The following is a 25996-nucleotide window of genomic DNA, read 5'->3' as shown; positions in this document are numbered from 1 at the left end:
TACTGCTTCTCGTCCTGTGGTCCGTCAGATGCATAGTGTGACATGGAGTTAACTCCTTAATATTTGCATGCTACACTCCTATTTATGCTCCCTGGATTTTTCTTATTCTTGTTTTTAACTAGCATACTACATTGCTGATTCATAGTTTACAATCCACTGAGACATTTGGCTGGTTTTCATGTTCTTGATCTTCACTGGTCTGTTGAGCTCTCTTTTCATTTTCCTACCCCACTTCCACCTTTTCTCACTAACTCTTCCAAGTTGTCCATTCTCTTCCCCTCTCCTTGTGTCCTCTTCATCTCTTTCCTCCTGCTTAGTGCATATGGCCACTATTTGGGGATAAAGATGACTCGCACAATAGTGTACTTGTTACCAGCCTGTTCTAATAGTAATGATAATAATAATAAGTGTTAAGACCTTGTTATGTACCAAGCTGTGAACTAAGCACTAGAGTAGATACAAGATAATCAGGTAGGATACAGTCCCTGTCCCACCTGGAACAGTCAAAGAGGGAGTGAGAACAGACGTTTCACACCCATTTTACAGAAGAGGAAACAGAGGCACAGAGAAATAAAGTGATTTGCCCAAGGTCACACAGCAGGCAAATGCCAGAGCTGGACTTAGAACCCAGGTCCTCTGACTCCCAGGCCCGTGCTCTTTCCACTAGACCACACAGTTTATCATTTTGTATCTATGCACATTTCCCTCCCTCTCTAAGTATACTAGGCTTCACTGATCCTTATTGAGCTTCATTCTTCTAATATAGGTCACACCTCCAATTTATGAAGGTCACTTCAGATTCAGAATCAGTCCTCTAAGTTGACAGTGGTCCTCCTCCCCTAGCTTGGTATTTTCAGCAAACTCAATGAGTTTTATCTAGCCCAACTTTCAGGGTGTTCATGAAAAAATCAAACACATCTGGTCCAAGATCCACTCTACAGGCCCCCCTTGTGAATCCCAGGGTTGACTGAAATTCACTGATAATAATTTTCCCAACTGACTGTGGCCTACCGACTCTATCGTACTCTCCCAAGTGCTTAGTACAGTGCTCTACATGCACTAAGCACTCAAATACCATTGATTGAGTGATTTATGGGTCTGAATCATATATTTCCAGTTTATTGATGCATATATGCTTATAATTTCTATGCGATTGTCTCCTCCTCCTCCCCCTGCCCCCCACTTCGACCGGGCTAGTCACCTGGATTTAGTCTAGACTCACAGGACTTGTCCTTTATGAAGCTATGCGACTCTCTTAAAGGTTCTTTGCAAATGGAGATTTTCAGCTTTACTAGGTAGAGACGCTAAACACCCAGCAGAACATGATCTAGTATGTAGCATCAGGAAGGAACAGAGCAATGAATCAATCATATTTGTTGAGTGCTTACTATGTGCAGAGTGCCATACTAAGCGCTAGGGAGAATACAACAGAATTAGCAGACACCCATAACGAGCTCACAATCTGGAGGGATGAGTTTACAGTCTAGAAAGCGGAGCTTAAAGGAAAGGGCTAGATGCAGTCAGGCGGGCCTTGCCTGATCTGAGGAGATCAATCTATCAATGGTGTTTATTGAGTGCTTACTGTGTGCAGAATACTGTTCTAAGTGTTTGGTTCCATTAGGGAGAATCTTAGAGGCATGCTTTCCTGGTTGGCCCAAAAGACAGACTCTCCGCTAACAGGGAGGCATAGCAGTTGCATAAATTACCAGGACAAAGAGCTTGTCAGTCCTAGGGTCAGTATTCTCTGCCAAAGGACAATTCTGTGGCAGCTTGGCCATCATATTTTTTCCCTGGTTGGGATGGAGTGAATTTTTACATATTTGGGGGGCTTGATTTCCCTTGGATTCAGTCCGATCTCTGAATCCAAGGGAGGTTTTTGATTGTTCCCAGTGATGAAGCTACATGGCCTACTGGAAAAAACACGGGACTGGAAGCCAGAGGACCTGAGTTCTAATCCCAGTTCCACCACTCGTCTGCTGTGGGACCTTGCTCTCATAATATCCCGACTGGATTATTATGTCAGCCTCCTCTCGGATCTCCCTTCCTCCTGTCTCTCCCCACTCCAGTCTATTCTTCATTCCATTGCCCGGATCATCTTCCTACAGAAACGCTCTGGGCATGTCACTCCCCTCCTCAAAAACCTCTTTTGGTTGCCTATCAACTTTCGCACGAAACAAAAACTCCTCACTCTTGGTTTCAAAGCTCTCCATCACCTTGCCCCCTCCTACCTCACCTCCCTTCTCTGTTTCTACTGCCCACCCCGTACACTCCGCTCCACTGCCACTCACCTCCCTACTGTGCCCCGTTCATGCCTATCCCGCCGTTGACCCCTGGCCCATGTCCTACCGCTGTCCTGGAATGCCCTCCCTCCTTACCTCCGCCAAACTAACTCTCTTCCCCTCTTCAAAGCCCTCCTGAGAGCTCACCTCCTCCAGGAGGCCTTCCCAGACTGAGCCCCTCCTTTCTCTCTGCTCCCCCTCCTCTCCCCCCCACCCTCCACTCTTCCCCCTTCCCCTCCCCTCAGCACTGTGCTAATTTATATATATATTATTTATTATCCTATTTATTTTGTTAATGAGGTATACATCCCCTTGATTCTATCCAAGCACTTAGTACAGTGCTCTGCACATAGTAAGCGCTCAAGAAATACTATTGAATGAATGGATTTATCTTGATGATGTTGCCTTGTTTTTGTTTTGTTCTGTTTTGCTTTGCTGTCTGTCTCCCCCGTTTAGACTGTGTGGCAGCGTGGCTCAGTGGAAAGAGCATGGGCTTTGGAGTCAGAGGTCATGAGTTCGAATCCCAGCTCTGCCACTTGTCAGCTGTGTGACTGTGGACAAGTCACTTAACTTCTCTGGGCCTCAGTTACCTCATCTGTAAAATGGGGATTAAGACTGTGAGCCCCACGTGGGACAACCTAATTCCCGTGTCTACCCCAGCGCTTAGAACAGTGCTCTGCACATAGTAAGCGCTTAACAAATACCAACATTATTATTATTATTACTGTGAGCCTGTCATTGGGCAGGGATTGTCTATCTGTTGCCGAATTGTACATTCCAAGCACTTAGTACAGTGCTTTGCACATATTAAGCATTCAATAAATACTATTGAATGAATGAATGAAAGTCATTTCACTTCTGTGTGCCTCAGTTTCCTCATCTGCCAAATGGGCATTCATTACCTGTTCTCTCTCTACTAAGACTGTGATGCCCATGTGAGAACTGATTACCTTGTATCTACTCCAGCACTTAGTACAGTGCTTGTCACAGGAGCCTAATAGAGAGAGCACAGGCCTGGGAGTCAGACCTAGGTTCTCATCCCAGCTCTGATACTTGTCTGCCATGTGACCCTGGGCAAGTCACTTCACTTCTCTGTGCTTCAGTTACTTCATCTGTAAAATGGATATCGAGGCTGTGAGACCCATGTGGGACAAGGGCTTTGTCCAACCCAATTTGCTTGCATCCACCCCAGCATTTACCTGGCGCATAGTAACCGCTTAACAAATACCACAATTATTCCTCCAGACTGTAAGCTCACTGTGGGCAGGAAATGTGTCTACTGACTCTATTGTATGTTATATTGTACTCCCCCAAGCGCTTAACTAGAGTGCTCTGTACACAGTAAGTGCTCAATAAATGCGATGGATTGATTGATTGGCACATAGTAAGGGCTTATACCCTCTCAGGGTCCCATTTGGAGAGTTTCCAGTACTCTACCAGGCTCAGTTATTGGAAGGAGAGTCAAGCAGAGGCCTACCCATTCCATTCCTAGCTTGGGCAGCGGCTAGCGAGCGGAAGGCAATCTGCTACAAGTCAAAACTCACCCATGCTGGGTATCGGCGACATGGGAGAGAGGTGAGGGCGGAGGCTCGAGTTTTCGGCACAGAAGGCGGCGATGGTAAACCACTTCCGTATTTTTACCAAGAAAACTCTATGGATACACTACCAGAGCATTTATAGATGGCGAGCGGGGTGTTCTGGGAGAGATGTGTCTGTGGTGTCGCTGTGGGTTGGAAACGACTCGACGGCATAAGACAAGAAGCGCTTAACGAATGCCAGAACAATTATTCTTATTCTGTACTTTGCAATAGCTTGCTGTCCAGCTGTTTAAGGGCCAAACCTGTTCATATGAGATAAAAGTTGATGTTATTAATTTTGCCTCTGGGAATCTTCAGCAGGAATGAAAGACCAGCAACGTGCTTTTGATGGATCGCTACCTATTACTTACAGAGCTACTGGGAATGGTTTCTACTGGCCTTCCCTTTTGGTTTGCTACGATCTCTTGTGTTGAGTGACTTTTCTTGACACTCCACATGGTTTCTCCCCTCTCCTGTTTAGGTTGTGCTGCAGCGCAGGCTGGTGCTGAGGATGAAGGGGAGGCGGAGGCAGGCTGGATTGAGGGTGCTGCCATACTTCTGTCGGTCATCTGTGTCGTCCTGGTCACCGCCTTCAATGACTGGAGCAAGGAGAAACAGTTCCGGGGTCTTCAGAGCCGCATTGAACAGGAGCAGAAGTTCACTGTGGTCCGAGGAGCCCAGGTCATTCAGATCCCTGTGGCCGAGATAGTGGTCGGTGACATTGCGCAGGTAAAATATGGTAAGTCTCTCCTCAGGAAACCTCAGACTTTCTGCATGATTTCCAAGTTTTTCTTGGTATTTGAGATGTAGTATAATGGCACGAGAGGGTATATACACTTAGGCCGGATGCAGTAAGAGAGATTTTCCCTTTAGATTTAATCAGTAAATACCATATCAGGCGACCAGTCGGTTTAAAATTTCATTCAAGGCCAAAGTAGACACCACTTCAACTTGGGTCCAATTTGCTGCTATTCATCCAACATCAGTCTGTATAAAACACCGATGATTGTTAGTGTAACCGTGGCCCAGATTAGCTCTTGAGACAAGAGATTTAAGCTGATTTTGCAGAAAGAGGGAGGAAATGATGTGGAGAGCTGTAGTTCTCATGGTTGGGGACTTGGTCATGTTAAGTGCTGGTCACAGAAAACTTAGAGAAGCTTTCTCCTGCAGGAAACTTACTCCAGCTGTATGTAGCCCCGAGGGGCAATTATCAAAATGCACAGGGAGGCATTTCCCTCAGAATAGGAATTGGGGAATGTCAGATCCCAACTGCTGGAATGATAGCTGTAATCTGGGAGATTCTACGAGTCAGCCCAACACATCAACCTCACCATCATGCGCTCCTGCTATTTTGTAAAGGTCTCTTTCTAAAGAGGGCTCATCACTTTCTGTCTGACAAAAACAAGGGTCTTTTCTTATGGCTGGATCACAATCCAAGTTGGACTAGCCCTGTCCATAGTTAAGGAGGAAAGGCCCCGTACTTTCTAGAACTGAGAAACTGCTCACTCCTCTAGACCTCTCCCAGAGGGAAAGTAGCTAGGTTTGGGATATCAGTCATTGATCTCGTGACAACAGTTGGAGCACCGCCAATTAGAGGGGAGGATTTGGGTGAGGAAAAGGGGGCTCGCAGAGAGAAGAAGAAACTCCAAACCCCACTAGATTGTAAACCCCTTCAGGACAAAGGCTCTGTGTCTTGCTTCTGTAGTACCTTCTCACACACTTAGTAGAGTATGTAGCACTCAGTAGGTGCTCAGTAAGTGTCATTGATTGATTTAGTGGTTGACTGATCGATTGATCTTAGACCTAAACCATTTTAGGCTTCTAAAGGGCACGGGGAGAGGTCCCCATCTTAGGTGTGCCCAGGGAGCGAGCATGGGGAGCTGGGATTTGCTCAGTACGGTAAATTACCAGGGCAGACTTTGTGCATATGCACGAAGGAGCTGCTAAAGGAAATGCAGTAGTGAGTTGAAAGGGGTTAAAGCACCTGGGGTTCAATTAGGAACAAGTACCATTTTAGGGAAAGGAGATTATTCCAGGATCTACCGTAAAACCCTGTTGTACAATTATGGTTGCTGATCAATCAGTGGTATTTACTGAGCACTGACTGTGTTTACTTAGTACTGTGTACAGAGCACTGTACTAAGTGCTTTGGAGAGCACACTACATCAGAGTTGGTAGAGACATACTCTGCCTATAATAAAGTTGCAGTCTAGAGGACGAGCTTGTAGTCTGGAAGGCTGATGGAATCCTTATCTATATAAATGCTTCTTATCTGCTTATAACCAAAGATCATGCCTGAGCAATCTGTGTGTATGAAACCAACTAATTCAGAGTCACTGACCCAGGGTGGAGAGGGTGGGGTGGAAGAGTTGGCATTTGGCATTGTTCCAGATCCCGGCAGCCAGTCCTCACAATACAGGACTAGCTAGCCGAACCCCTAGTACATCCCGTGCCTTCTGGGGGGTTCCAATCTAAGTGTTATGGGATGGTGGCAGCAAACAAGTGGGGCAGACTCAGGGCACACCCCCAAAAGAGTCCCTATCCCAGCTTTAAGTAGATCAGTCAATCATTCAGTCGTATTTATTGAGTGTTTACCGTGGGTGCAGAGCACTGTACTAACTGCTTGGGAGCGTAAAGTAGAACAGAGTCGGTAGACATGTTCCTCGCCCACAACGAGCTTACAGTCTAGAAGAAGACGAGGACAAGAGGACCTTGGGACTGACCCAGGTGTCCAATTTCAAAAAGAAAATGGAAATATCACAAGCTGTGAAGAGCAACCTTAGGAAGAGCTCCTGCCATTACCTCTGGGCCCTCCGACCTGGGGGTCTCAAAGTCTGAAAACTCAAATGTGGGAGCGACATCTGTGCCTCATCTGCTGCTTGACTTGCTTTGATGTTCCACGTAACCACCCACTATCCTTGAGCAAGGTGCATGGAGGATTGGCCAAAGGGCCCAATTCTGCTCTTGAACCTCCACTCCTGGGCCAGTGCAGACATTCACACCCTTGGTGCTTCTGGTCCTGCAGGCCTGGGCTGTGTACGAATGGACCCCAGCTCTTGTCGGAGAAGCTGCTTCATCGATTCCCCTCTGTTTGCCATTTCTGTTTCTGCCATTAGGTGACCTGCTCCCTGCCGATGGGATTTTCATTCAAGGAAATGACCTCAAGATTGATGAAAGTTCATTAACAGGAGAGTCTGATCAGGTTCGCAAATCTGTTGACAAGGATCCGATGCTGCTTTCAGGTGAGCCACGACGATTTTCTTGTCTTGCTCTCCAACCCCTCGTAGAAAGTTCCTGTCCATTCCCTGCTCCCTGGAGCAGTGATTGAGGGGGCCCGGGCATCCTGAAGACATGGCCACTCCCACAATCCTGGAGCCTTTCCCCACTCTGCCCCCCCATTGATGCTGGAGAGAGAAAGTGTCATTTCCTTTTGATTCTCTTGCTAGTATGGAATTATGTTCATTTGGGATGGGGTTTTATTCAAACAGAAGTTTAAATTGACTTTGGTTCCTTTCAAATGGGCTCAGGATTGAAGTTGTGGATCAACAGGGCTCTCTCCAGGGAGCAGCGAACGCATTAGCTGAGAGGTGTTTCCTTCAGACTGAGGTACGTATCTGGACAGGACATGGCCCTCTGCTAATTAGACCCAAGCTCTTGGGAGCAGGGACAGTATCCACCTTGTGTCCAGGGTCCACCCCACTGCGGCCATGTCTCCCTGAATGAGTAGCCTGGGCTGTTGTTCCCTCTCTCTGGGCCCTCCCTAGCCTCACGTTGCCACAGGCAGATACGGCGGTGGGTAGGGAGGCAGAGGCAGAGAGTGGATGGTCCACCTTGGAATCCTAATAACGCCTTATATTTGAGGGTCAAACCTTGTGAGATTTTTGTGCCCAGAAAATCCTGGGGGCAGAAGGAGATGGGTGTCAGTCCCGGCCAGCGGGACAGACTCCTGGGCTGGATCCAAATCACTGCCAGTCAGTTCCCTCATCCATGAAGATACCTGCTGACTTAGGGACTCCCTTTAGTACCTGGAGCCACTCAGTTGCAGGTAAACACAGGTGAGTTTCCTGGCCAGAAAGCCCTATGCTCCCCTTGTGAGGTGGATGAAAACCGAGCCATGGTGTTCCCAGTGACATAAATCCCGAAGACAGACTGTAGTCTGTCGGGGAGGCCAAGCCTGGGGCATCGGGGACGGACTCTCACCCACCCCCAACACTGACTACCTTTGAGACTCTGAGCGTATCATCTCCCCAGTCTTGTCCTCAGGAGTTCACCACTGCAGCATACTGCATGCTGGGCTGGTTGCTCTTGGAACCTAAGGTCTTCCACAAAAGGGCCCCTTCCCCAAGACCCGGAGAATATTGCATTTGCTCTTTGCCTCTGAAGAGAGGCCTCCTCAGCAAATTCAGAAAATGCTGTAAGAGTTAGCAGATGCCACCCACTAGGGAAAAAAGCAGAGAAGAGCAGGAGCCAGATTACATTGGCACTCACATTAACAAAGAATATTCATGACATCCTCCACAGTCTCCACTTCTGCCAAAGACAGGAACACCTATCTGAAAGGATATATATATTCATAGCTATATATAGAGAGGGAGGGAGAGCGCTTCATTATTCAGTTATACAATTGTGTTACATGCTCTACATTTCTTTAATGTAATATCCAATGTGAAAATAGAGACTGTGAAAGATCAATATTGTTTTGGAAAGAATGGTCTATTCACTTTCCTAGATACTACAGTATAGTCATCACCTCAAAAGTGTTCTAAACTTGCAGTGGTGATATGCCAGTGGCAGAAGGGAGAACAGTCAAGTCCATTCCTTTAGCTACCAGTAGCCAGAGTTGTTAGCATCAGGTTCACTCCAGGTTTAGTGAAGGTTCCGGATTGGCAACCTCTGAAGACGCCTTAAGTTTGGTAGAGAGAGTTCATCTTCAGCTGCCATTTAAAGGAAAGATAGGAGCCCAAGAGACCAGGCAAGATGATCACTCGGCCGAGCTGGGACTGGGGAAAAATGGCTGAAGATGGAAATCTCGTTCCCTGACCGATCCCTTTCTTGACTTGAATAAGGACAGGAGGGAATTCACTAGAGAGGGATTCTTGTGAAAGGGATAATCTCTCCGTTGGCCATAGTTGTTATCACCCAGATGAGCTCATTGGGTCCTAAATGGCCAAGCTGTGGGAGGATTTTGCCAAATGTGGAGAAATGCCGGTCCCTGTGAATGAATGCAATCTTCCTGCCCCTGGTCCCTCCCCACCCTCCTCTGTATAAGATCCTTTCAGGGCAGAACATCTGCTGAAATACCAATAGCAACACCTCACATCTCTGCCATGCCTAGCTGCTGAGGAGCCCAAATCACGTCCACATGGATTTTTTTCATTTGTCCTCAGAAAATCCCCAGGAGAAGGAATTTTGTCTAGATGGAAAAATTCAGGTATGGGAAGGTTAAGTGACTTGCCCAAGGTCATGTAGGTTTTCTAGAGCCCAGGTCTCCCTACTCCCAAGCCAGGACTCTCCCCTTGACTTTTCCTCTTCAAGCGAAGAAGCAGTGTCCTAATTAAACCAGGATCCAATGCCCCTGTAATCACCACAGTGTCATTTATCGTCCTCAGATGGAGGCAATTCTTACAGTACCAGTGCTGACTCAAACAGATGGCCCATTTCCATCTGCTTTAGCACATTTGGAATCAGCTCAGAAAGCAAAACAGAAGAGAGTACAGATTTACATAAAGTGCCATCAACCAAAATAACCCTTCTCCCCTCCCACCGTTAAGACATGTTGGTTTTAAATGGGTCTAAGGGACCTGTTAAGATAGATAGATAGAGAGAGAGAGAGAGAGAGAGTGTGTGTGTGTGTGTGTGTGTGTGTGTGTGTGTGTGTGTGAAAGTGAAACCTCAGCTATGATGGAGAGAGATCATTCCAGATTGCAGTGTCCCCACATCAGAGACCAGGGTAGCTCTCAGTGTCTGCTACAGCATTGTGCACAGAGAGAGCATCCTTAAATAAGCACTTACTGATGATGCATTCATAGGGAATGTTCACTTATCGCAGAAGGACAGTTGTCCCTGACCTGACAGATTCTTTTAGTTGTCATGATTTCCCAACCTGCCTCCCTGGATCCTTCTCTTAGGTGACTTCCCAAGATTCTGAGATCTTCCCCAGCTGTAAGCTTTCTAACATGGATATGGATGTGCTATTCTAGACAGTTGCTTCCTTGACATTATGCAAGAATTTCCTAAAAAAAGGGGCTTGTATATATGAAGAGTGCACTCTCCTAGTTAGGAAATGCCAAACCACTCTTTGAATGAGAACTCCTTGATTTCTCATATATATGTATATATATATGCATTTTCCAAAGGTCTTTCATTTGTTGCATTTTCCAAAGCTCTTTCATTTGTTTTTGTTAACTGGGTGTCCCAACACTCCTGGGTAGAAATACAGAGTTGGCCTGTATTTCTAGGACCATTTTAGAGAGGACAAAATGGAGAGGCCCAGGTGTCAAGTGGCATGCCCTTGGTCACCCCAGGAGCTATAGAGCACTAGGAAGAGAAACTAAGTGGTCCTAGTAAAGGCTGGATCCAGTGATCCAGGCAGCTTGGCATTAAGAGATCTAACATTCCTGGACAAAATGGAGAGGCCCAGGTGTCAAGTGGCATGCCCTTGGTCACCCCAGGAGCTATAGAGCACTAGGAAGAGAAACTAAGTGGTCCTAGTAAAGGCTGGATCCAGTGATCCAGGCAGCTTGGCATTAAGAGATCTAACATTCCTGTACTTTTCTTTGTCCAAAAGATCATAACTCTCCCAGTAGTCTCAGGGGAAAGTAGGTTTTGCTACTGTTGTCCTCTCCTTGGCATTTAGTATAGTGCCTCACCTTCAGTAGACTTTCAGGCAATGCCATTGATTAAGCAAAACTATCCCCAGCTGAATAGCTTCCCATTCCCAAATCTGGACATGTTCCAGACAAAGAAAGGGTGAAATCCCAGATAGCTTCACTTGAGAAATCTCAACCAGAGTAGGCCGGCAGTCATGGGACCTCCTTAGTTTTCTAAAGTACAAAAATAAAAAGGAAGCCGGGTTAAGGAATCAGGTCATCTCCTGCCTAGAGAAAAACAGCTCCAAGGTTGGGTCTGTTCCCTGCCACCAAGTATTATAGTCTGGGCTAGCTACTTACAAAGTTGCAGAGGTTTGATGGGAGACTCCAGCGTGTTTTTTTTATTATTGATTTTGTTAAGCACTTACTATGTGCCAGGCACTGTTCTAAGCACTAGGATAGATACAAGATAATCAGGTTGGACAAAGTCCATGTGCCATATGAGGTTTACAGTCGTAATCCCCATTTTACCAATGAGGTAACTGAGGCACTGAGAGTTGAAGTGACTTGCCCAAGGTCACACAACAGGCAAGTGGCAGAGTTGGAATTAGAACCCAGGTCCTCTGACTCCCAGGCCAGTGCTTTTTCCATTAGGCTACACTGTGACTCTGGTGGGAGAGGCCAGCCTCCTTAACTTGCTTAGACTGGTTAGGGGGCTAGCATGGAAGAGGGGGAGGAGGAGGGGGAGGAGGAGTAGGAAGAGAAGGAGAAAGAGGAAACCATTTTGGAAAAGGGTGTGGCTTCTCTTCACCTTAGAACCATGGACTTTTCTTTCCCCTTCAGGAGTCTTAAATAGAAGGTTTTTGTTCCTATCCAAGAGGGCCCATTGGACTCCACCGTTCCCCATGTAACACTGCCCTCATTTTCCCAGTGTTGGTCTCATGTACTTCCTGCCCACAGGTTCCTTTCTGAACCATTGATTTTGATTCCATTCTTTGCCAGTAGGCACCTCAGGAACAATTTTTAAATAATGACTTTCTGCAGAATTGTCATGGTTTAGCGGGACTCCTTTTCTCATGACAATACGAATCAAGCAGCAGCATCTCTGTCCCAGGAGAAGGTCAACCAGAGATTCTGCCCACTGGGCTCCATCTGGTCGCAGAGAGATGAGAGCCTTCCCAACACCCAGTGCAGGACCAGAGAATCAGTGTTAATAAGAGCAAAAATGAGATGAGGTAGTGTCCTAAATTTCCACTGTGCTGATGTTTGAGAAATTCAGCCACACCTATAGGGGGCAGCATGCCCCAAACTGAGCATCAACTTTGGTTAGCTTGCTCTGAACTACAGCCAAATTGGGGTTAGGTGAGGGGCATCTGATTTCATCCTTCCACCAGCCCCCTGCAAACTTGAAATACTCTGCAGGCGGATGGTGCCTGCAGAGAAGGATTGATTTTCTTCTTCAAGGGCTTGTTCAGGGTGGCGTTAAGGGGCTTCATTGACATGACCACGCACATGGCATTTCCAGACACGCTTTTGTGACTGGAAATAATTGATTACTGTTGTTCTTATTTCATCTCTAGGCAGTGAGGATAATGAATTTATTAAGCTCCAGTAGAGTGCTAGTGAATATATCCCCTTCTCCGTGGCAGCTAATTGTCATTGTAGTTCTGACCATAACTGGAAAAATGTTTTTTCATTGGCAGGAATGAACAGAAACATTTCCCAGGCAAGCTATTTTTTAGCCCTCGGGGGCAAACCAAACTTTCCTGAATGGGCCCAATTAAAGATTTACTCTCCTTGAGGCCCAGACATTAGTGAGAGTCCCACAGTGATGTACGTGATCAGATTAAAATGTGATATCAGGGTCTGATTATCTTTGGTGGAAATTGGAGTTTGTTGCCAATGTTAGCTTTTTCCATCCAACCCCAACCTGGTGGAAAGCTGTCTATTCATGATGTTAGTTCCCTGGCAGCTCCTCATTTAGCTGGGGGTGGAAGGAAGGAGATGACGGAGTTGAACACCTTCAGTCACAGGCTGCATTTTTTAGATCAGGGCTGATAAAGTTTCATCTTATTTTTATCCACGCGAATAAAGTGAAACTTCATTGCCACTTTCCTGTACTTAGCTTGTGCCCACATAGGACATTTTTAAAAGTCTCATTCACTTGTCTGTTTTGAACTGTTCCTTTGTGTGTGTTACCACACAGGTATATTTTGGAAGGACATGAAAAGATTCCGACTTCGGCTTCTGTTGGCTGATATTCCGAGGTTCAACTTGATCTTTTTCCAGTCTCCATTTTGGAATCACTTTTCCCATGTTCATGGCAAACTCAGAATATTTGACCTTTCTCATTTTTTCATGCTACCTTCCCACCCCTTCACCATTCTTTAGTGAGCTAGTTGCTACCCTGAGGTATAACCATTGCCCCCTCTCTCCTCCACTCTCTTTGGGTCCCTCTCTGGGAGCACTCATATCCTTTGAGGAGGATGTGTGGAAGACAGAACAGGCCCAGTGATTTTCCTTTATTGGTCCAGCTCGGTACGATGCTTTCTCTAAAATGTAAAGCTCTGACACCACCTCTGAGCCACTGAAAAATAGCTTGGATACAGAGTATAGGAGAGCTATTTATTTTTATCCAAATGTGTTTCCATGTTGCAGGAGCTCCAAGTAACCCAATATGGCAGGCTCTAGCATTCAGGGTTCTTCAAGCTCGACAGCATGTACAAAGTTTAATTAACTGTCTTGATCATTCCCCTCAAGGTATCTGTGTGTTCTTACCCTCCTATTTTTACAACACTCAAACCATTCTTCCTAGCCTTCTGGGTAGTGGATTGGGCCAGCAGCAAATTGAAGTGCAGGCAACACTCTCACTTGCCTGCTGTACTTTCCCAGCTGAAAATCACACGTGCTGGCAGATGGAGGCCTGCTGGCCAGGGTCTAGTAGGCACAAAGAAAGGGCAAGAGGAACCTGAGCTTTCAATTAGAAGTCGTACCTGCCATCCTGGGATTTGCTGGGATTGCCCTTCAGGGGCTTTCTAGGAAGCCTGAGAAAGGGTAGGCTTCGCCGTGTTTCCCATCTCCCAAATTTTTATCCTTTCGGTGGCTTGGGCTCACACCCTTTAGCACCTCTGCACCTGCCTACCTCCAGAGTTGTCCAGGCAAGAGTCATTTCTTCTATGTCCCAAGTGAGAGATTAATTGGACAGATGGAGACAGTCTCGGGCTCTGCCTTTTATGACAGGTTTTCTACCAGCTATGGATCCCTTAGAACACTGCCTCATGCTCCTGAGCACCCAAAGCAGAGGCATTTCAAAGGAAACTGGGACAATGGAAGTCCACCTCCCTGAGACAGATCTGGAAGATAGAACCAGTAATCCTCAAGGGAGGCCAACAGAGTCGGATTCAACAGGCCTTTCCAAGTTCCTCCCAAACTAAACAAGTTCTTTCCAAACATCGGGAGTGTTTAGTGAACTGAGGAGCCCCACCGGCCGCGCGCCTCCCTTGGGGCTTGAGGTGGTGCAGTCTGGGGCATGAACGTGCATGCCGGGGTGATAATCTCTTAAGAAAGGAGTGGACTGAGAGTATTGTTGTGAAACCCATTTAATCATCTAATTAGGCAGAGGAGATACTGACCTGCCTGATGGCCCTATAATTTCTGGGGGTTCTCGCTCCTGGGCTGTAACACCTAATTGGGGGCCAAAGCCCTGGGACCCTTGTTTTCCTGACTCCAGAGGCAAGGAGACCTTGAAAATGCATGGTATGGGCACTGGCGTTGCTGCTGAACATTTTACAGGGAACCTAACATCAGGGGAAAGTGGGATACGTGTAAAATGCCATTTTCTGAGTGTTGGAAATATTGTCATGATGATCTATCAAAATTCCCAAATAACCCAGAAATATTTAGTTTGTTGCAGATGGTAATTAACACTTCTAGCAGCAACCATTCATTTGTAGCTCAAGGATGTAAAGGGGCCAGTTCTGTTTTTTCCTTTGCTTTCAGAATGGTGCTAAATGTAGCCCCTTGATTCTTCACAGCAAGCTGAATGATAGAGCTGCCTTCATTCTGCCCACCTCACTCTCCCCATGATTGATGAATTTTGTTTGCTAGATTAGGGGCTTCAGCATATTTATTTTATAATGACATGTTGACATAACCGACAATTCCTAAACTGTTAGAGGAATTAATCGAAAGGAAGCCCTGCCTCTGGGCTCCAGTTGGTAATTACGAGGCACAGGGGACTCTGCGATGTGCCGATGCACTGGAATGGGGGTGGCAAGTGGAGAACACCGCTCTTGGGTCCTCTGCACTGAAGTTTGCCCCTCTCCACAGCCCTGTGGGGACTTGGAATGAGTGTCCAATCACTCCAGAAGCTTAACATAAGATCATGAGCAGTGGCGTTACTGGGTCAGACCAATGGCCCATCCAGCCCAGGATTCTGTCTCCAACAGTGGCACCAGGATGCTTGGAGGAACCGTGTGATGGTTGCCCTCCCTGACATCCATCCTCATGGTGAGGTATGTATCATCCCTGACTTCTCCCCTGTGCATCCCTAACTTTCCCCCCAGTGACCCATTATGGACCACTTGTCCATGATTGTATCCCAAGCCCCTCTTGATCCCGCCGATCTTTTCTGCCTAGACAACTTCCTGTGAGACCAACTGCTCCTGCTTACTGCAGACTGTATGAAAAAGTGATTCCTGTTCTTTATTTTGAAGCTGCCACCTTCAGGCTTCGGTGGGCGCCCCCTCATCCTGGTGTGCTGGGATTTGCATGGTCACCCTGTCCACACCCTTCCTGATTTGATAAATTGATTTCAACCCTGTCTCCTCTCGACTGTGGTTGGTCTTTCCCCCTCTCTGAAGAGTCCTTAGTGGTTCAGTCTCTCCTCATACAGAAGCTGCTCCACCCGCCCCCGATCATTTTTGTTGTCCTTCTCTATACCTTCTTCAACTCCGTTATGACCTTCCTAAACTGCAGTGACCAGAACTGCAGGCAATATTCCAGGTGTGGGGGAACCGTGGTGTTTTTATGCTGAGAAAACAGTGATGCCTTTCGTTTGGTTTTCTGTGCCCTACCTGACAGTGCCAGCCTTTTGAGTGTGGGTGCGGTGGGAGGGGAGGGCGAGGAGAGGGGCTGTTTGGTGGGCTGCCACCAAAGTCGGTCTGATGACTGGAGGGAGCAGTCAGCAGTGATTCCGGGATCTCTTTCCTCAGTCGTGCCTGATAGATGGCTCAGAGATTCACTGGGCTCATTCAGGCCATTTCCCAATTAAGGGAAGATCCAGGAAGGAAATGGAGCCCTGGCGGCTTTACTCTCCAACACTCCCTGATGCTTTCTCTCTCTCACCAAATCAGAGCAGGCTACTGGAGCCCAGCACTGGGATTTCCCTGGCACTTAGATCTCAGCAGTGTCATCCTTCAATTCAAAGCCAGCGCAGGATTGGGCCAAATAGGGCCCTGGGTTTCGAGGATGAAATTCTAAAGCACCTAATAGCTAATGGGTTTTTTTTTCCCTAATTTAATTCAGAGAGGAAAATCTATAGGATCTGTCTGATGCTTCTTAGTGCCACACTGCAGATCCATGGGAAAGAAAGTGCCCTAGCTAGAGTTAAAAAAGGTATCATGGAAAAGTTTTTTGTTGCTTTTAAAGGCTCAGTGTAACATCTGAGATGTCAGCAGCATGCCACACATAAAATTATGACTAAGTTTAGCAGAGGAAAATCTCACAGAAGAAGACATTTATATGCAAACAACTTTGGAAAATTGGTAGTCTGAGCTAATGTTGCAGCTTGTGGCAAAAGAAATAAAAAATAAAAAAGGTCACACACCTGCACAAATCACTGCAAGGCAAATTAGCCCTCCTCATCCTGGTTGGCACCTCAGCCGCCTGTGGTGGTATCTGAACTTGTTTGTCCTTCTAGCTCTGGGAGTAGCCCGGTGCCCTCTCTGCCATCCCAGTACCTCAGTCGTTCAGCTTCCCTTCCCCCCCCTTCCTCTTACACCATCACTTTACTTACTCTTTTCTCTCCAGTCAGGAAGCTGTTACCTCAAAGAGCAGCCCTGTTCCCAACTAGTGCTAATGCCCTTGGCTTTGTGCATGCCAGCCGCCAAACTACACCTTAACCATCTTAGTATGTGTCCGCCACCTCTCCGCCAAAGGGCTCTGGGACACACCTGGGAAGGAACAGGAAGGGCGAGGGGTAAATAAATCAACCTCCTGAATGTGCAGGTGTTGGGGGAGCAGGTTTAACTCCCAAATTCACTAAGGGTACAACATTGTAAGGGGACAAAGCCTGAGAGCCAAGACTAAGTCCTGATCCCCCCTGCCTTTCCCCTCCCCTCCTCCCCCACCCCCACCCAGCCCCCATCATGAGGTTGTGTCCTATTTTTCCAGTCCTGGAGACTGAGGCCCTGCAGGTGTTATGGGCATAAGGTTATGAGACACTTTTGATATTGATATCCTTCAATTCCAAACAAGGTAACTCTAGGGGTCTGTCTAAAAATTTTACTATTCTGGTCCAATATTCTGCTTTATTATGTGAATTTCTCTGTGCTACATGTGGTTATGCTTCTCATTTCTGATGGTTGAATCCGTATTAGAGCTTGGACTGCAAGTTGTTTTCCCATGGGCAGCCACAAAGATAAGTACCTTCCCACGAGCCCAGCACCTAAAAGAAATAAAGGAAGGTCTAATGGAAATGAGGCAGTAAGACTGTGAGAAATTGAAAATTATTATAATAACAACTGTGGAATTGGTTAAGTGCTTATTATGGGTCAATCACTTAATAAGTGTTGAATATATGATATATGATAATCAGGTTGAACACAGTCCCTGTCCCACATGGAACTCATAGTCTAATTAGGAGGGAGAACGGGTTTTGAATCTCCAGTTTACAGATGAGGAAACTGAGGCACAGAGAAGTTACATGACTGGCCTAAGGTCACACCACAGGCAAAAGGCAGAGTCAGGTTTAGAATCCAGTTCCTCTGACTCCCAGGCCTGTGCTTTTTCCACTAAGACATGCTGCTTCTCCTCAGCCTCTCCTTTCTATTCCCTTTCTGTGGATTTCCTTTATGGGGGTGGGTGGGTGAGTGAGGGGATTAACTCTGAGGGGGATTCCTGCAGGAAAAGCTCACAACCCTGAGAGACCAGTGAACTGGAGAGCAGCAGGAGATAATATGGGTGGCCGGGAGGAGAAGGGAAATTTGGGAGGGGGGACCTGGCCAGTTATGTTGGTAGATTAGCATTTGTTCCACCTGTAAATTTTTAAGCACTCTTTTCAGGACAGCTCAATGTGGATGTAACTCAAGGACTAAAACAGTGTCTTTCTCCATGCGGTTCCCTGGAACGTAGGCCCCAAACTCCCTCCAGATCAGACAATCATAGAATCTCAGAGCTGGAAGAGACCTTGAGAGGTTGTGTTGTCCAGCCCCCTGACTGCAAGAGGGTGAACGACCAATCCAAGACAGATAGATGGCTGTTCTTTCGTTAAAGATCTGCAGGGATGGATCCTCTGCTAAGTATGGCCAAGAGCAGTGCCATTATTGGGTCTGGCCTATGTTCCAGCCTGCACGGGGTTCTGTCTCCACTCAGTCGATCATATTTATTGAGCACTTACAATGTATAGAGCACTGTACTAGGCCCTAGGGAGAGTACCTTGTAACAGAGTTAGTAGGCACATGCCCTGCCCACAGTGAGCTTACCGTCTAGAGGGGGGAGATAGACATTAATATAAATAAATTATGGATATGGACATAAGTGCTGTGGGGCTGAAGGAGGGGGAAATAAAGGGTGCAAATCCGTGTGCAAAGGCGACGTAGAAGGGAGTGGGAAAAGAGGAAATGAGGGCCGAATCAGGGCAGACCTCCAACCTTGGCATAAGGAAATTTGGAGGAACCAAAAGATGGTTACCTTCCTGGACCTCCATTACTCCCTCAGTTGCCATTTCCTACCCATCAAGAAGCTTGCCCTCGTGGACAAGTGAAATGTCTGCTTTTGCAATTTGAGCCCGTTTTCTCCTATTCGGTCCTTTATGGGCAAGGAGAACAGCTGGTCAGCACCTTTTCAAAATCTTTTCAAATATTTGGAAGCCATTTTCACCCATTAACCTTCTCTTCTCCAGACTAAACGACTCTCATTCCTTTAACCTCTCCCCACAGGGCTTATTTTCATCCCTTTAATCACTTTTGTCAGTCTTCACCAGATCTTCTGCAGTTTCACCACCTCCTCTAAGAAGTGTGGGGACCAAAACTGGATGCACTATACTGATAGGGAACTCAGCAGTACAGTGTATAAAAGAAAGATTTAAAAGAAAGATTCCTTTCTTCCCCTTCCAAGTCATACTCCTGCTACTAAATTCCAGTTGGCTACCTAGTAAGTAGCCTTTTCAATTAATGGCACTACCCTGCTGATACATATTTACCTTGTCATCAGCTAAGGATCTTCAGATCCTTTTTCTGGTGAACTGTGCCTAGCTAGACTCTCCCCAGTCTGGTTCAGGTGTTTGTTTTTCATCCTCTAAGTATACTCCCTTGCACTTCTCCCTAATGAACTTCATCCCGAACGTGTAGAACAGGTTTTCATATTGACTTCAAATCCTGCCTTCCATAGTATCAGTGACCCCCACCCATTATAGAATCATCTACGAATTTAATGAACAGGCACTAAATTTCCTTTGTCCAGGTCACCAAAAAAACAGTTGTAGGAGTGGCCCCAGGAACAATACCTGAACATCAGTAATCTTCACATCCACCCTCCCATCCGCAAGGTTGACATCAAGTTGTTGGTAACTAACTGCCCTTTGGGTATGGCCTGAAGTCAGCCATGATCAAGAGCCTATTTTCCTCACTGTCAATGAGATTATCATGTGGGTCAGAATCATAACTAAGTCATCTCCAGTAGCTCTGTTCAGGGCAGCCTTGTGTAGAGACAGTCTGTTAATCTGACTCTTGTTTTTCTCCATCTCCTCAGGAACCCATGTCATGGAGGGCTCTGGAAGAATGCTGGTCACTGCTGTGGGAGTGAACTCTCAGACGGGCATCATCTTCACCTTGTTGGGAGCTGGCGGAGAAGAAGAGGAAAAGAAAGATAAGAAAGGTAAACGCTGTTACCCTCTTCACGCAGGAGGCTCAGAGATAAAGCTTTTGTTGTTCTTGCAGGCATTTTGTTTGAGCAGAAAGCACGCGGTCTCCTCAGAAAGAGTTCAAAGCCACCCCTCAGTTCCAGCCAGATGAACTTTGTTGTGTTCCATCTCTCGGCTTTGTCTCGTCATAGAACATCACATGGGGTCCCCAGAGTTGCCTCAGCCCACACTCAGGGAACACTGTACAACAGCTGGTGGGGCTGAGTCATCAGTAGAGAAACAGGAGGTGTCTGCTTCTCCATCAGCATCTCTGGACTCTCAACTTCCCTAATTTGTTCCCAATGTCAGCTTTGCGAAGAGTAACCTCCCTTTTCTGCCCCTAAGAAAAGTAAGAAACCTCAGCTGACCTCTGGACTTGGCTTCCTCATGAGAAGTGGTCAGAAAGCCACAGATAGAGATGATTCTCACAATCATCGCAATCCATCAGTGGTATTTACTGAGGGCAGAGTGCTGTACTAAGCTCTAGGGAGGATACAGTGGAGTTGGTTGACCCGATCTTGCTCTCTGGCTTTGTCTACACTGAGGCCAAGGAGTGTAGAGGTGAGGAAATTATCTAGAGAATCCAAACAGAAACCAAGTAATGAGGAAAAAACAAGGGAGTGGGAGGGAGACTTGATCCCAAGAGCCGGTGCCAGGGGAGTGAGCCCTAGATGACTCTTCCTTCGTCTCTCATACGGACAGGCTGCTCTGTTGGGTATGTGGAGGATTTAAAAAAAAAATTCATTTCACAATAAAGTCCCAGTGAAAGTTGCCCTGAGGACAGGCAGTCTGTATCCAAGGGACGAATGCACAGCCTTTGTTAAGAGTTCATTCAGCCATTTCCAGTCTGAGGGCTCATACCAACTTTCCCCTCACCCTCCAGTTCCTAGGTAGTTGGGGGTGGAGGAACTTCCCTTTTAAGTCCTTTCCTATGTTTTCCTCTTTCAAAAAGAGAAAGCTTTTAACACGTGAGTGACATCCCCAGCTGGTTTCTCTGCTCCTGCATGCAGAGTTGGAAGTTTGGGGGTTTTCCCTCAAAAGGAGTAAACCCAAGAGCTGCCCCAGTGCATTGTTGAATCCGTACTGTTTCGTCATCACCGCAGAGGATCCGTTCAACGCAGGAATCAACTCCCTGACCCTTAAGACCCACAGGAGTCAGAGAGAAGGCGTGCCACTTTCCACAAGCACTGATACTAGTCTTTCCGCTGCTCAGCTATACCCCGGGAACCTTCTACGTGCCCTTCTTTTGGCCTTGTCTTGTAGAGACCTACAGGAGCTGAAGATTTTTGCTCAACCCAAGATTATGGGCCCCAGCCAAATACTGCAAGAGGCATGACTCACTTCCAAAGGGTGGGGCCATCCCATTTCTATCCCCCTTTCCCTCAGAGGCGTGAAGCTGGGATAGAGAGTGATCAGGGCCAGTCTCTATCTATGCTGGGATCTACTACAGAGTGATCACCACAGATGGCATGCAGGGACTGCATGACATCTGAGCAGTGGGTCCAGGGTAGGACTCTGGGTTGGAAAGAGGTGGCCGACACACCATTTTTTAATCCTCCCTGGTTAGTCCCCTTTCTTTTTTTGAGCAGCTCAGGCTCCCTGTAGGGTCAGCAAGGACTCTCATGGTTAGTGCCATTATGTATTTGGCAGGACCAGAGAGAGAGAGGGAGGTAGGAGATTGGAGGCCCTGGGCTTAAGTGGCAGGCACACATTGAGTCGCACATGGTCCAGAGAACTACAGAGGGTTTCCATGAAGTCACAGGACTTTAACTAGAATGGGAATCAAGTGACAGAATCATCTCTCCTGCCTCAATCTGCAATCTGCAAACACATGCACACGTGGGCACGCACGTGCACTCAGTCACTCTCAGCGGGGAAATGGAATAATAATTCTGGGGTTTGGGGAAATTTTCTCAGCTCATGTGTTTACATTTCACTTTAATCGAGGTGCTTGTAAGTTTGTGTGTTTGTGTATGTGTGTATGTGTGTGTGTCTCTCCATAATCAACACGTTTGAAAGATCATCACGCAGGTGTGAAATCGACTTCCAGGTATTGACTGAGGTCAGATGGATGCGTTGGCTGCAATAGTGCTAGGGACTCTGGGACAAACATTGAGTGCTCTCTGTGTGCAGAGCACTGTAATGAGCATATGGGAGCATATACAGTCCAGGAGAGTTGGTAGGCATGATCCCTGCCCAAAAGGAGCTTACCGTCTAAAGGGGAGACAGACATGAACACAGTCCACCATAGGAGTTTGCCAGGGACTTCTGTTTCCTTTCCTTTCTCTAGAACCTAGGGACGAGGCTAGGGACCAGAAACAGGTAGATTTGTTTTCTAGCCAATTGTCTTGGGACTTCTAATAGAGGAAATTGGCTAGAGGCTGATAAATATGCGGTGGAGAATCTCTTGTCTTCATTAAGCGCCCAAATTTGTCCAGCTCTCCTTTTACAGTCTCCCTATTGCAAAATGTCCCATTTTAATGGGAAGCTGAATTCAAGAAAGCCTGTTAAATGGGCTTCAGATGCTTCTCTTTGCAGTCCAATTTGCCAAAGGCGACTTGGGATTGGTTTATAAATTACAGAAGCGATTTGGCCCGGCACGGGTCAGGCCGGAGGCAGGGGGTGCTTCCAGACCAGTCCCCTTTCCACTGGCCTAAACCATCCTCAAATTAGGGGACCTGGTTCCCTTTCCCAGCTATGGTTGAAATCCACTCTGCCTGCAGTTTACTGCTCCCCTAGGCAAGGACCCCCAGGCTGATCAACCCACTCTGCAAATGCAGCCAATTTGCACAGGGCCTCTTCCAACTCCAGAATGTCATTTCACAAACCCACCAGGGCCAAAGTGATCTTCTGTCAAGAGCCCATGGGGAAAGAGGTCTGGTCTAGACCAGAGTTACTTCTCCCCAGCCCTGTTAACGTTGCTGAATGTCTTTTGTGTTTCTTTATAAGATATTTCATGTATGAGTTTTTCCTGATGTTTGTAACATCTTTGTGATGACGCTGCATTTTCCAACGTTATGTTACTTAATTTTGAATGGAATTTCTTTGGAGAATACAGAGCCACATTAATTCCATAAATGTTGCTGTTTCTGTCATGTGAATTTGTTCATGTTGCTATTATTATTATTACGTATTATTCTTTTTATCCATTATTACTCAGTAGATTCTTCCCATCCCTCCCACCTTACTTCAGCTACAGATGGCGCAGCAGGTGCAAATGCCACTGATAATGCAAATGCCAGCTTAGTCAATGGTACGTCAAGCACAACAAGCTGTTTTTGTATTTGATGGATTTCTCTCCTGATGCTCTAAGCTTCCCTCCTCCTCTTCTGAACTGCACAAGTGTTGTACGTGCATGTGATTTCCCTGTGAGAGCTCCTCTTCCATACAGCAGACAATAGCTTATAAGAGGTGCCACGGGACTGCGACTTCGCTGGAGTTTGCCGTTGGAGGAGGATGTGCAGAGGGATTTGTGCGGGTTCCTTTTCGCGTTGATCATAGACGGCGAGGTGGGCGGCCCCTCATGCACGTCCTGCGTCAAGATCCAGCTCTTTAGTAATTGAACCTAATGTGCTCAAACTGGCCTGTCTGCCCTTTTTGCGGGGACACTGATTTGAAGCTGAGACCAGGATGGGGAGAAATTGGTTGTCCGTTGGATCAAAAAGGGAGTAAAGAGCCAAAACCCTATCCAAACCCCCTCCCCTCCAGCATGCCCCTGCTCCCCTGATGGCGTGGCACTCTCATAAGCTTACACAGTCTTGACATAGCTTTGGGAAAGAATCTTGGGGTCAGGAATCTGGTTCTGAAGCAAAGTGTAGTACGTTGGGGTTTGGGCTTCTCAACTACAAAGCATTTTCTGCTGTCTGTGCTGAGCATTATTGACCAGAAAGACATTTGCCCCAGGAGACCAGCCTCTGGCCTCTGGTTCATGCCATTTATTCGAAAAATCGGTGTCAGTGAATTTTGACCGTGTCACACTACAGCTTCTTGACCCCATCCTTTAGCATGCTGATATTTTAGTGGTTCCTTTCTTTGCAGATGATCTAGAAAATGAAGGGATGGAAATTCAGTCTAGGCACTGAAAAGCTTTTGTTTTTCATGATGATGAAACAGTGCTACCTGCTACTGGCTGGGCTGTACTGTGTATGTACCTGGGAATTATGCCCTCTACATTAAGACCCCCTTACAGGTGGGGATTTAGGCAGTACAAATCAACAAGTGAAATCTGGGAAGATTTAGCTTCTGGGTCTAGAGGCAGATGTACACTGAGCCCGAAGAAGGGGAATGGTGAATCCACATGTTGCAGGGACTGGGGGTGACCATGACTGTTAAATAGCAATGGCAGTGTCTGGGTCTGCCCGGGGAAAGCCTGTATCTGAAAGATAATTTTTGGAAGAAAACTAGGGTTTGGGCCCAAACCTGCCTGAATTAAGTCAGTCCAACATGGGTAGTGTTTTGAAGGCTCGTAAAATTCATTCCATTTCAGAACTTCCCACCTTTCCTCCTCAGGAATCCTGGTATTCCATTTAATTAGACTATCTCCTGATTCTCTAGTGCACTCTCCCAGCGCCCCACCTTGCGGCCACCTGGCTGTCTTAAGGGCAGTTTCCAGAGTCCAGGGTGGCTGGTGGCAGGGGAGATCAAGGGGAGAGGGAGGAGGCAGAGGGTCTCCAGCAACTCAGACAAGCAACAGTTAATTAATCAGGGTCACTCCTTGATAGTGCCCAAGGGTCCGATATACCTGACTCTAGTCCATCAGTTTTTCTAGTCCTACTGAATTTCTTGTGAAAAGGCTCACTATTGTTAGCTAATGAGTCAGATAGATTTGGTGCCATTGAGACTCAGAAATTTTGAACCTGCTATTAGGTTTCCCCCGTAGAGTCCCGGCCAGTGTGCCTTTGTCTAGATGTTAAATGAATGAAATGAGGGAATCCGTCCAAGCTAGGTTCCCCCTGCAGAATATTATTATCTTGTTGAGATGGAGGAGTTTCATATCCCATGTCTTTGGCTGTAGAGCAGGCTTTCTGTTGAATAAGGGCAACTATTTCTCCACTTCCCAAGTCCCTAACCCAGACCACTTAAACACTGAGAATGAGGAAGATATGAAAACGGAAGAATAGATCAGTTCCTCCCTGGCTTTAATTATGCTTGAGTCAAATCAGGCCACAGCCTATTCTGTGGGTGCTGGATAGAGGGGCTTGAACAGTACACACTATGTAGGGGATTGACTGTAACCTTAGGTGAGAGATTTGCCCAGAGTGGTCCTTGAGGTCCTTGAGGATTGAGAGAGTCCTGAGCTGAGATTTGGCTTTATGCATTTCATTCTAAATCCCTGTAAGGGGATAGCTGGGAAAAGTGGCTGTTTGCAGTAGTTGGTAATTAGAGGAGTTTTCTCTGACATCCCACTTAATGTGGACAAGGCAAAGGAGTTGGATTGGACTGCATGAGATAGCTGCATCCTTGATTTCAGTAGGAAGGAGGCTGAGAGATTTGCTTCAGGGATATTTGATGAAAGGGAGTTTATCCATGGCAAATTATTTTGTGATGAGAACACCATCGTATTTGCTCAGGGTAATGCACATGAATTAGCCTGAATAAAGGAAACGTATTGCAAACGCTGTCTTGAGAGCTAGTGTGGTGGAAGAAGAGTTTATGTTATCGGGGGCACGCACGCAGTCTAGGTGGATTGAAGAGATCATGTCAGCTGCAGTGATTCAGTGGGATGTCTTACGGACAGAACTGGGTCACCTATTATATTAATGCCACTCTTTCTTAATTAGAGTTAAGATTGAGACTGTGTTTTTGACAGCTGCCAATGGCACCTGCACTAGGAAACAGGATTGTGTTTGGACATATAATCTTAAGAATCCCCGGGGATGCAAAAGTACAAACCGTAGAATCATTAAAGAAATATGGCCAACATGACACGTGTCTGTTTGTCACAATGAATCAGGGGAACAGAACTTGTGTTTTACAAAAGGGTACAGTGTTGGTGGAGATATGATGTGGGCAGGGAAAAGAACTTTTGTATGAGGTAGCCAGACTCCTGGACAAGGGACTTTCAGGACAACATCTCCGTGGCAAGAAATCCCATTTACTGCTATCGAACACAAGTAAATGTGGTGATGGGGTGGGGGTAGGTGGAGACAGGACACAAAGAGGAGATGCTAAAAGGATGCAGGAAAAAGAAAGCCTCGGGCAATATGACAT

General features: G+C 46.7%; 1 protein-coding gene and 1 non-coding gene across 18 annotated transcripts in view; both read left to right on the top strand.

Annotated features, from left to right (window-relative positions):
- Window positions 1-25996, top strand: part of ATP2B2 (ATPase plasma membrane Ca2+ transporting 2) — a 563774-nt gene that overhangs the window by 452097 nt on the left and 85681 nt on the right. For 12 of the 17 annotated variants that reach the window (XM_029050120.2, XM_029050114.2, XM_039910392.1 and 9 more), the window contains 4 exons: window positions 4338-4595; window positions 6973-7098; window positions 19636-19761; window positions 22950-23039. In XM_029050120.2, coding sequence (XP_028905953.1) covers window positions 4338-4595; window positions 6973-7098; window positions 19636-19761; window positions 22950-23039 — 600 coding nt within the window. The remainder of the gene's footprint in view (window positions 1-4337; window positions 4596-6972; window positions 7099-19635; window positions 19762-22949; window positions 23040-25996) is intronic. The other 5 variants (XM_029050117.2, XM_039910396.1, XM_039910397.1 and 2 more) reach the window with 2 other exon arrangements.
- LOC114806721 lies at window positions 3676-3813 on the top strand. The gene has a single exon (XR_003754783.1). It is a non-coding gene; the product is annotated as a small nucleolar RNA SNORA7 (small nucleolar RNA).

This window comes from Ornithorhynchus anatinus, chromosome X1 (assembly GCF_004115215.2).
Source record: "Ornithorhynchus anatinus isolate Pmale09 chromosome X1, mOrnAna1.pri.v4, whole genome shotgun sequence".
In the NCBI taxonomy this organism is placed as follows: Eukaryota; Metazoa; Chordata; class Mammalia; order Monotremata; family Ornithorhynchidae; genus Ornithorhynchus; species Ornithorhynchus anatinus.
This window is presented reverse-complemented; position numbering and strand designations above follow the sequence as displayed.